General features: G+C 26.0%; 1 protein-coding gene across 2 annotated transcripts; it reads right to left on the bottom strand.

The window, feature by feature from the left end:
* Window positions 1-865: 865 nt before the first annotated feature.
* Window positions 866-11,870, bottom strand: LOC132927328 (pyridoxine/pyridoxamine 5'-phosphate oxidase-like). Of its 2 annotated transcripts, XM_060991846.1 has the most exons (6): window positions 11,711-11,870; window positions 11,471-11,566; window positions 7,528-7,679; window positions 5,302-5,401; window positions 3,389-3,666; window positions 866-1,155 (listed from the first exon to the last, which is right to left on the bottom strand). In XM_060991846.1, the coding sequence occupies exons 1-6, from the start codon at window positions 11,711-11,713 to the stop codon at window positions 1,032-1,034; spliced, it is 753 nt and encodes a 250-aa protein (XP_060847829.1). In that variant the 5' UTR covers window positions 11,714-11,870; the 3' UTR covers window positions 866-1,031. The 2 variants fall into 2 exon arrangements, with proteins under 2 accessions (XP_060847829.1, XP_060847828.1); XM_060991845.1 differs by lacking the exons at window positions 11,471-11,566; window positions 11,711-11,870 and adding an exon at window positions 10,009-10,338.
* Window positions 11,871-12,810: the final 940 nt, after the last annotated feature.

Raw genomic sequence — 12,810 nt, 5'->3', positions numbered from 1 at the left:
ATTAAAGCTGACGTCACAAAATGTATTCTACTGAACGAAAATTTGTTATGATGTACGTTAGTAAGACAGAGACAACACATGCGGGTATGGCGTCCTCTTAAGCCCATACTATTTATACATTATAATTTATACATTAGGTATCTAAATATTTTGTTACTATTATTAATATGATTAAAATAAATCGATAACTAGTTTTTATGTAAAATTATGTAAATAGAATTTTATTTAAAATATGTTGAAATTGTATTTGATTATTTATTCAAAATTTCGTAACTCGTATATGTATTTGACGCATTATTTATTACTAAATATACTCAACTTCTAATCGGTATGGAAATACTTTGTAGTAATTTTATATCAATAACGTCTTGTTTTTTAATTTAAAACAATTTCCAAAAAAAAACAAAAAAAAAAACGTCAACATAAAATAAATATTCTGTTTACAATTTTTATTGCAGTGTGTACCTTTATAATATATGAATAATAAATGTTGTATAGTATCTGAAGCATGTTAAAATTATTTTCTTTTGTTCGAACATAAACATGCGATAGACGTAAACATCAACACTACCTATTCGTATCTTTAAATATTTTTATAAAAATGTACATTGTAATCGCACGTTATGGCACTATTCATTTTTACCAATACATATGTACGTATAATCACATGTGCGGCAGTGTATTAGCGTAAACGCGCAATGTATTTTAAACTGAAAAATAACTATAGGTACCGTGCTAATATGTGTATATTATTATAATCAGCATATTTAGAAAACGATTATCTGTCAAGCCTGCAGTTATAATATCATTCAACCTGCAAAATATGATATTCTTGGATTTCAAATAATATTAAAGACAAAGGCGATTCGTTTATAAAAGTGAATAATATATTCAAATTAAAAAAATGTAAATCGTTAGAAAATCTATATCCCCTGATTAACTATAATAGTGTACAAAAATTAAACAAACATGGTGCGCGATACATTTCATTTTTTTTTTAAATCATTTCCTGTAATAAAATATTGTTATTATTATGCAGCTATATGTTTTGGTTGCCATGAAATTCCATCTTTGGTGAACAATAATCTGTCACCGATTTTTTGACCGACCGCTTCATAAAATTCAATCACGTCGGGCACGAGTTTGTAAGCAACGCTGTAATTAAAAAAAAATATATATAAATAATACTTACGTCAATCATCGTTACTTATTAGTTATTCCTAGTGAATTTTTAACTACATAATATAGCAATAACTTGAGTAAAATTATTTGGTTTAATTTAATTTTCATAGCACCTGCAGTTAATTATTTTAGTTATGAATATAATATTGTTAACGTGTCACTTATTGGAGAATAATATGAAAATATATTTACAGTATAGGTACATTGTACATTATAACATAATAGTTATTATCTACTAAATTTTGTCAATGTTTGTGAGTATAATTATATTAAACAAGGCGACAAACTTTTATTTACAAGTTGTGAGTTTATCAGTTTACTCATATATCTAACTACAACGAATTATTCTTTCAAAGCTCTTAGATCGTTTTGAGCACAAAATGTGGGTACCTATACGTCTTTATTGACAACTATATTGAGGTTTGTACAAAAAAATACCATCCATTTAACTATATAAGTTTTATTCGTTGTATACGCTTTAATCAGCATTATTGCAGGCCATTGGCTAATAACAACCGATGACAGTTATTACTGTCTAAATCTAGAGCCACTTAAATTGACAAAATAATACATTTCTATAAAATTTTATAGATTTTGGAAGGGGGGGGGGCAACAATTTATGACCGCGACCGTACCTTTTATACGTTAACCTCGTCTCACCACTTTATTATATCTTATTAAACGCAGCAACGCAGAGTGTAAATAATGTCTGTGTATAAAACATTTAAGTATAAGTAATGTATATTGTTAACGCAATTATACATCAATCGAATCAATAGGGACCCAAAAACCATTTAAAGACGCTTTTGATATTAATGACTGACGATTGTCTCTTTAAAATTACGTATACAATATAACCATTATAATTGTATGTACTATATGTGTCTATCAAACCAATTATAAACCTACATGTCTGCTGTGATAATTTACAGAGTTAATACTTATTAATTAAACATAACTCAAGTATATCAAAACAAAATCATTCAAAGATTCTATAATATTATAGTTATAAGGACTATTCAAGTATTAATAGTTTAATACAATCATACTACGATATATACAACGATGAATACATCGTTAATAAATAACTATATTTAACTATATATAAATTATTTGAATATAAATATGTAATATTCTAATATCATAAAAATAAAACAAAATGCCTATATGGTTATATTATAATATGAGGACGCTATAAGGTACTCTATATTAGTTTTTTAACTTTTTACTACGTTTTTGTTATTTCATACACAATTTATAAAAAAAATAGAATTATTATATCAAACTACCAAGTACCAACATTATTTTTTAATATTAATTTGAGTCACAGTAAAATATGTATTTACATATAAATCCGAGCCCTAGTTATTAATTATTGTTATACTAATAGATATTAAAAATAATTTAAGAATTATAAAAATAAAATTTGATTATTATTTCAATATCATTTTTACTTTTTTATCATAACTAATTATTCAATTCTTTCACCTAATGACTTCTTTTTTTAAAATTACAATAAATACAATTATAGGTACTAAAAATAACAATAAACAGCGAACTTGTTATTAGAATAAATATTAATTGATTAATATTATTAATATTTATAAGTTAGGTATTTATTACATAATTGCAAATTAATTTCAACCGTTATACGTATAGGTAATAGGTATGGAATGATAACTGATAATTATTATTATTCAAACATTTCAAATATTGAATTCTCTTGTCTAAATTTATCACATAAGTATTAGAAATATCATAAAACATTAGTGAAAATATCGAAAATACATAGGTAGTTACGACTTTTTTTATAAGTTATATATATGTGTACTATAAACAAATGCGTTGTACTCCACACACCATGAATTACATTTTAAAAAACAGTAGGCCACTTGTGATATTAGAAAAGCCTGAATTAAAACATGGCTATGTAATGGAAAATTCAAATATTTAAACAGTAATAATCTAATATTATACAAATATAATATAATGATAAATTATATATAACTATATATAAGTACTGTTTAAATATTTGAATTTTCCATTACACAACCATGTTTAAGTTGAGCTTTTTTATGCAATCTTCCTCTATGTTCTATGGCTAATCTACGCTCAAAGTCATCATGTACTCTTTCAATAGACCTTTCGACTTGCATTAATTACTCTACGTATAGTCGATTTATCTTAAACATATATAGCTACTTACACGTGGTCGGGCTTAGGGAGCTGGACATTGTACTTGGTCACTTTGTCGAATAACTGATCGTGGTCACGCTTTAGTTTCTCCCACTCTACCACCTTTCCCTGTTCACAGATCTGCGCACGAATCTTACAAAACAGCGGTTCAATGTCGTACAGCTCTTTCATGTTGTCCGTGGTCAGCTTGTTGACGGTGCCTTCGATACGCACCTGCCTGGTCTGGGGCAAGTCGTCTGACGTTTGGTCCAACCACAAGAACACCATGGAAGCCTGAGGATTTTCCGCCTATACACAGAATAATTTTGGCATAATTACATAATATTTGAAATAAATTGAATTTATGGACTTCAAATATAAAGTAGGCATATAAAGTGTAACATTTTTAAATCGATATTTTAATATAAACAGTATCCTCGTAAGTCATAGGTAATATGTATTATGTATAATGCATAGGTACATAATAATACTATATATGTAAAAGAAAATACAGGCATTTTTTATAAATCATGTTCTTGACGATACTTTCGAACTTTTTACAGCTTTTTTTTATAAATTTGTTTCAAATACTCTTCCAGATATCTCTCTATATGCGTATTATATCATTATACGTTATACGTATATTATATTAAATGTATTATAAATTTATAATGCGCCATAAATGACGAATACGAGAAACATGGTGATAATACTATGTACTTAACATACGATGGTTCTTTATACTTTTGAGGTCAGGGCCACTTTCAATTGTATTATAATCCTAAAGATCACGTAAGTAATAATAATACTCCCCCGCCATATTTAATTTAATATACTATCAGTTGCTTTATTGATAATTGAACATATAAAAAGAATATAAGAAAAAATATACGTATGTAACTTTTTAAATTTACTTGGTATGATTTTTGAAATTGTTTTTGTTTCATTCATTTTTTTTTGATACTTATAGTTTTATTTAAAATTATGCTTAACGAGTGTTCGTGTATATTGGGCAGCAGCCGAGTTTTCATTAATCATTTCTGAAATGATAATTTTATTTTTATACATTAAAAAGATTTGTGCACGGATCATTATTATTTTATTACCGAAAAACGAAATCATTAATCGTAGGCCTAATAAAAAAGGACCGCAGGTCGTAGGTTGAAGAATCCTGACCTAACTGATAGATAAATTATAATGGGTTATTATTGGTAATTATTATAAACTAAGAAAATAAGTAACGATAAAATTGAATGATGATATACGCTTTAAAACTGATATATTTCTATCAGTACGAAATTACCATTGATGTATACATGTTTGTATGAGATATATTTTAATATTTATATTAAATGTGTACATTATACGACATACATATATACCTATACCCATGCAATTTGTATTATACAACATAATATAATAAAACATTATTTACTATTTTATATTTGTTAAATATGAGTAGGTAATAAGGTTATTTAATTTTTCTTACAGTTCGAATTTGATTCTTTGTAACAAACTAGAAACATTTATCGTTTTCATTTTAAATAACTTTAGTTAGTATTGTTTTATTAAATATTGTAAACCACACCTATTTTACCTGTATTTTGCAAAACGTATTTTCTAGAAACAATTTGAAACTTAAGGTCATATTATATAATATGGTATATCTTGCTATTACATAATATAATATGAGTTTAAGTATTAATATCAATAATATTATTTACTATTACTATTAAAATAAAACAGTTAAACTAAAGATAGGTTATTTTTTGCTAAAGGTAGGTTCATTACCTATTTTTATTTTATTCAAAATCCATCGCGTAAATTGTATGCTTATATTTTTTATAACTAAGTATAAATTATATAGTTTTCTTATTAACTTATCAATTTGTTTATAAAACTACGTGTGTGGTGAATAAAATATTATGTTTGGTATTATATTACCAAATCCTTTGATTTTCTACTTCTTCCATCAGTCATCATCACAAACCCATCTTCATCCAAGCGTCGTAATATTAAACTACGGCAAGATACCTTTCCGGTGCTGAAACCCAAGAATCAAGATGAAAATAAATTATTATTGCTAATTTTAAGATCGCCACGTACATTTCGTATGCAGCTAATCAGTAATTATTTTGAAACTTAATTAAAATTTTCAACTGAATTATTACATCTTATCTATTTTATTACGCCACAAAAATATAATCCTATAGGCGAACATTAAAAGAATTAGGTATCTATTAGATATTTCAAAGAATATAAATTAACTATCAAACATAATTTAGTATTTTTCATTAAGCTCGTAAGTTTGTTTTAATAATAATTAAAATTTTTATAGGTAACAGATATTATTACAATTGTACCTTAATAAAATTCTAAATACTAAAAATCGTCAGTGTTTCAATATTCAAACAAATTTTTTAAAAAGCTCTTAATTCACACAAATTCCCCAACATAAAATTAGTAATATGAAGTTAATAGTAAGATTATTTTTAAAGCTAAAGTAAATTTAAAAAATAAATGTTATTATTGTATTTTTAACAGTTAACATAATATCATGGACATTTATACATAATACTTATATTTTTATATGAAAAATTCCCTTGGTTATGCAAAAATATATAAAGGTATACCTAATACTTAGAATTTAAGATTTTGAGTGATTTAATGCCTATTTAATAATTAATATGCAATATATTATATTTATTAGTATGATTCATTTCTATTCAATTTTTCTCTACGCTATATACAAATACACAACTGATAAAATTTTAATTTTATTATTACTTATCTAATTATTTTATTATACACGTTACACGTAGTTTGTTTTGTTATATTTTTTACAATAGTATCACAAAAAAAAATTCCTTTTTATTTTAATTGCTCAAATTATTTCCCGTTAGTGTTTTGAACAATCTTATCTAAAAAAGACATTTAACATTTAAATTGAAAAATGTCTTGATTCAATTATTAAAAAAAAATTCAAACAAGAAACTGCAGAGATACAGTTTTGAATCTTTGCTTCGCTTTGTGGAATTAATAGTTTTAGATTATTTCATTTAGAAATTATACAATATACAATATTCTAAGTAGATAATTTTAAATATTTTCGACACTTGTTGGTAGTTTTTTCTCGTTTTCAAAGAAACTTTTACAAAGAACATTTGTTCATAGTTACGTTTTCAATTTATGATCCTAAACCTAAAATTGATAAAATTAGAACTTTTTTAACTTAAAAATAGGTACATCGACTTTAGAGTTTCAGTTAGAAGTGCATTATAACTCAATAAATTTTGTCAATAGATAACAAAAAACAAAATAATGAAAAATCCATATTTGAGAAAAAAAATAGGTATCGGTATTCCAAATAAGCAAGTTGTAGAAGTTGTAGTGCAAGAGTCAACCCTTTGACTATATCTGCATTAAAATATGACTCTATAGTCTATACGTATATGCTGTAAAATCGTTAAAATTCGTATAACTACAAAGTAAATAATTATTATTGAACACAAGGTAAATTTAATTTCCCAGCACTACTGTGCTCATTTGTTTTGTAAAATAGCCAATTTCTAAAATTAACATTTTTAATTTTAGTTACTACTGGAGCAAACTTAACAAATCAGATCTTTATCCATTCACTGTAAAAACAAAACCAAAAACGTGTACATTAACTGATTAACTTAATGTTAAATTAAATTTGATTACCTTTGTTGTTATAGTTATATATATTTTTTACTGTTTTATCGGACTTATTAAATAAAAATCGTAATGCATAATAATTAATGATATAACTATGATTATATCATTAAGACAATATATCACTTATTTTAAATGTGTATTAATAATAGTTATGCTACAAATGAAACTAGGAAAGTGGTAAAGATATTTTCTGAAACGTGTTCATAAAACAGAAATAACACCGCCAATATTCATCACAATATTCAACATTAACAATAATTCTTTACTTTATCTTAAAAAATTATAGATAAGTGTTACAATACCATACTAACGTTGTTCAATAGTTTTACTTACAAAACATTGGTGACCTAAGTTAAAAACGTGTTATTAGTATACATTTTATTTGTTATTGTATTCTGTTTTCTAAATCTGTAAACTTTTAGACTATAATAAATAGTAAATAATATTTTTAAATATGTTATGCCATCTTACTTCGAAACGGTGGCCAAGCTAAATGCTTTAGCAGAAGTCACAGATGCATTGGCTACCATGTGTTCGCTGTACCATTTACTAAAAATCTCGATTGGATTTTTCGATGATACATTTATTTTATGCAGACCACTATTTTCATGCAAAGATTCAGCCTGTAAACAAATAATTATAGTTTATGTTATATAATTGTATCATCATAATTTTACGTTTACGGAAGTACAGGAAATTGTATATCTATGGCCACCTTAATATTTGTAATTTTATAGATAATATTTTTTTACCGTAATATATTTTATTAACTATATGTCTATATTAGGTAGACGTTTTTTATTTGTGTGACATAACAACAAAATATTACAGATTTTAGCTACGCAGGTTTAAATGGGTTTATTTAAGAGAAAATGGCATAGTAATCAATATAAGACGTAGTAGGAGCAGAACAACAACACTTATATGTTTTAAAAATCTAACAGTTATTATTTGAAGAATAAAATAAAATATTATGTATTTACCAATATTAAATAAAATATTTTTTTTAAGTATATTATGTACCTAAATACACCACGTACAATGTCAATACATCATCCGTCAATAATATTATGATAATAAACATTTTTCTAACCGAATTTTTTTGCAGACAAAAATTAAAAACTGTCCATTGTAAATAAAATCATTTAATATTATCAAAGATCGTCCACAGAAACGATAGAGAATACACGAAAAAACTCAGTTGTCTGCCAGGAAAACAAATTATTATTAATGAAGGTGAATATTTTATCTGGTACCTAATACTTATAGTGATTACTGAATATAGACGAGATCCATATTTAGTAAAATATTCATTAAAGATCGTGACAGGAAGTTTTTACATTCATAATAGCTCTATGATTTATATTCATTCCTTTTTATCTTTTATCTTTTATTTATATTTTAATACTTATATTTCGTATATAATACCTATATATAATAATGAAAGTTTATAGTATATTTTTGTTGATAAATGAATTACATTATATTCCAGTAGTGATTTTGTATATTAATATTGCCATAAATGTATTATGTATCTAAAAATGAATAACACCTGCCAGTTCGCATGAAAAATTGATTAATTTAATGGGCCATTACATCGTATTTAAGAGACCAATAGTTCACTATTGATTCATTAAAGGTTTAGTAATTGTTCATGCAACCTGGGATTAATATTATAATTATATAATAGGTATACCTAGTCTATTTAAGTATTAACTAATAATGCTTGTTATATAATATGTAATATAATCAATTTACAATACATCAATATTTATCTCAAGTTTTTAAATATTAGAAAATAATACAAAGCAAATAACAGTTTACAGTGCATTGTGCATATATAGTTAATATTGCATGTATGTTAAAAAAATCCACTTAAATAATAGGTATGTAGATATACAGGTATAACAGTTTTCCTTGTTTTGTTATTGATGTTTTATTAATTTCTTATAGTATATACACACTTTAGGACAGTGTTTCTCAACATCTCAACATCTCAATACGAAGATCGTCAACTAATTACATATTTTGAGTGGCTAACATATTATGATTTGAATCAATCCAAAAAATTAAAAATCTCAACTTATAAAATAACAAAATCAATAAATATTACAACGTTACATAATACGAAGCATTAAAAATACTCATTCCATTTCTAACTACGTATTTGTGTATGAAAAAGAATTGAACACAATTATGATTGCAAGTAAAATATAACTAGAAACCGACTGGAAATTTCAACAACTATGAGAATTATAATTTTTATAGTTTAATTAGCTATTAAACCAAAAATTGACCAACAGGAACAACCAATCCATTAAAAACCTACATTTAAAATAATATTTAGATTAAAATTTAATATTTGATATATCTATAATATATTATGGTATCGTTATCGTATAACAACTACCTATATAACAAATAAACGTTTTATTTTAAATTAAAAATAATTGTATTATTATATGTATTTTTTGTTTCTTTTGTATAGTACTTCTAGTATTTATTATTAATAATAATTTATGCGACAATATAAAAAAATATACGTAGAAAGACGTTGAAAAATTGATATCAAAAAAGGGAGTTGCCACAGTAAAAATATTGAAAAACACTGCTTTACAGGATAAACACTTTAAAATATTTTTTAAGGAAATGTGTTTTCCATCAAACTTTAAAATTAAATTTAAAAATGAAAAATGTAATAATAAATATTATTTATTTGTACATTAAGCTTAATATTTTATCCTTATTTACCTACATAGGTACCTACTAACTTTATTTTTTCTACTTTTAATAATCCCAACAACAGTCTACCAAAAAATATCGATCGAGTTCTACGCCCATACTTAAATTATTTCAACTGACTTGCTGACCCAATTTATGAATTATGGCAATCGACGCTATATCGAGGTTAATATAATATACTATTTTTAACATTTAACAGCGAGTGTTTACCAACGACTGTATATTGTTTTGTCCAATTTCAGCTTGTTTGCTTGAATCGTGTACACATAGTTCGCAAAAAAATTTTAAAACCGCGTTTTTCGAGCTTAAGCACTTTAGCTCTTCAGCGGACAACTTGGAACATTTTCTGTGCACGCACAGTGAACAACCGTCACATTTCACTAGACAATCGACGTAGGTAAATCGATAATTACAAATGACACAAGAAGAAATGACCGGCATTTTTACCGAAATAGTAAAAACTTTATACTTTATAGTAATGACTTAATGACAACAATTAACGAATGACTAGTTTAATTAAATACCTACCTACTGCATGTGCAATATGAAATAAACTGAAAAATATAAACCAAGCGATTAGAAGACCAGCTAAGGTATCATGATACGAACCTACCTACTATTCTATATAGAACGAGCAAATGTTTTTCGGGTGAAAACGAGGGTGACAACTTAATAACCACCTATATCGAATATCTAATGTAACATTATATTTTTGAAACTGTACCTATTATTAACTATACACAGTATAATAGTATAAAGCATATATTGATGTAAATATTTAACTACACGTAATATATAGATTTTTTTCAATATAAAAGCATAATTTTATGAATATATTATTATAAACAACGTATAATTTCCCATGTATTTAAAATCAAAACATGGACAGGTTGCATTAATTAACGGCATTATTTGAACAGTAAGTTATGTACTGAAACGTACATAACTGACGTTCTTTTCAAAAACTATAAGTACCTATACCGGGCTATCCACACTGAAGGTTTGCTAAAACTGCCGTTGTTTTAAAGTATAGCTAGGTAGGTAAGTACTTTATAATTGAATGAATTATTGTATATCTACGTCTTGTTCGTTAGCGAAGGAGACCTTGAATTTAAATCTTTAAAAAAAAGACATTTACAAAGACCTTAACTATGATATTATACTTAATTTTATATTTACTAGGTACTTTATAATATTATCTAGTTAATAATACATAAATAATTCTTATAAAACTCTGAACAGTTTAAAATATCACGCTCAAAATATACTACTAAATATAATACCAGTATAACATTTAAACTAGATACAACTGGTACAAGTTTTTTTTTAAGAAACTCACAAAACTTGCTATTGGCACTAATGACAGAATAAACATATTACCTACAGTTTATTATAATTATCTAGTACCTATACTTATGCATATTTTTATTAATATGTTATATAATATTATGTTTTGTCAATAACGCGATTTTAAAGATTATAGAAAATATCATGTATATTTTTATATATCACAATATTATTACGAGTAATTACTATATTTGCATGCCTTCAAATTATTTTTAAATTTAAATTTATACGTAAGAACTTGAAAAAATGATCCATTACAAGATATTCTGTCAACATAATATTCGATGGGTACTGTAGATAGATACTACATATTATTAAATCTTACTTCGGCTTGTCGTAACGATGAAAGACTTCGGGTGTTTAGCGTTGCATATGACGTGACCAAGCGGCCAACAAAAGGATGCAATGACTTCACGTTCAACTAGAAAACGTTAGAAAAAAAACTTTTTGAAAATAATATTGAAATAAGTACAAACATTTTGCAACATCTCATTAGTCATTAATAAATAACTAATAACGCAGACCTGAAGAATAATTTATCCGCGTTATCTACTCTATAGCTTACCATAGTGCTGAATTTTATTTTTCGATATAGAATCAGAGTGTAGTCTGTAAAAGTTATATTTATTTTAAGGCTTTGTGGAAGTCAAGACGTCGGGATACGCTTTTATCGCCACTGCGGTGGACACTTGAATGTGGCGGTATATTACTGTAATGAGCACCTGGTAAAATATCTAATCAATATACTTATGTATCTAATTAAATTAGAAAATCTAGTTCAATATTCCAAATGAAAACATGTGCGACACGGTAGATTGTATTCCTGGACACCGCCACAGCTTGTTTGGCTTCTCCAGTAAAAAAAATATATATTATTATGTAATTTATTCTACGTTACGTTGGAAGGCTATTGTTTTATTCCTTCTATTTTAAAGCCTATATAATCGCGAATGTCGAAATCGGTATGTCATGCATTATAAGATCAACCGTAAACATGATACCTATACTGGCTGTATCAAAGGTACCTACATAATACGTACACAACCATCACGCGTCTATAATTTCCGCAACTCCACAGTTTAAATATGCAAATGTGCTCATTCATTGATATTCGTTAAATCGATATTTTACAGAAAAAAAAATTCTGATTTATTATGTAACTAATATATTATAATTAGGTTAAAAATTAATTTTCTGTATTTTACAATATTAATGCGATGATAATAATAATATACTCGACATTTATATTTTTATAATATTATACGAACATCTTCTTTATGTATACTTATATACTTGGTAGGTGTATATTATTATTTATTATTGATATTCCAAGCCATTCGCCTACACATATTTCCGATGCCCCTTGGTACGTTATCAATATATTTTTGCATAGCGATATAAAAATCTCTACCATCATAAGGGTGCAAACAGCCCCCACGTATATACTACTCACGCCTCCACTCCATTACGGGACATCATTCCAACAGCGTCATCACTCAGCTTTATTTCGTTGAACTTCCCGGTAATCCAGTCAGATTCCTAAAACGTGAATGGTTAAGAGATATTTTCAGTACATAACACGTATATCTTCATCCCTATTTTTAATATAGTTACTTACTCGTGTTCATACGTTTCTAAAGAACGCCTTCACCGTTCCATGTATGT

This window comes from Rhopalosiphum padi, chromosome 3, assembly GCF_020882245.1.
Source record: "Rhopalosiphum padi isolate XX-2018 chromosome 3, ASM2088224v1, whole genome shotgun sequence".
Lineage (NCBI taxonomy): Eukaryota > Metazoa > Arthropoda > Insecta > Hemiptera > Aphididae > Rhopalosiphum > Rhopalosiphum padi.
Note: the sequence above shows the minus strand (reverse complement) of the source record. Positions and strands in the feature narration are given on the sequence as shown.

Excerpts from the sequence above, each read along its gene's own strand:
- LOC132927328 (XM_060991845.1), bottom strand. The coding sequence starts at position 10,239 with ATGCCGGTCATTTCTTCTTGTGTCATTTGTAATTATCGATTTACCTAC. Across the intron at positions 5,402-7,527 it reads AGCTTGGCCACCGTTTCGAA|CACCGGAAAGGTATCTTGCC; the intron begins GTAAGATGGCAT and ends CTTGGGTTTCAG. Across the intron at positions 3,667-5,301 it reads GTAGAAAATCAAAGGATTTG|GCGGAAAATCCTCAGGCTTC; the intron begins GTAATATAATAC and ends TTCTGTGTATAG.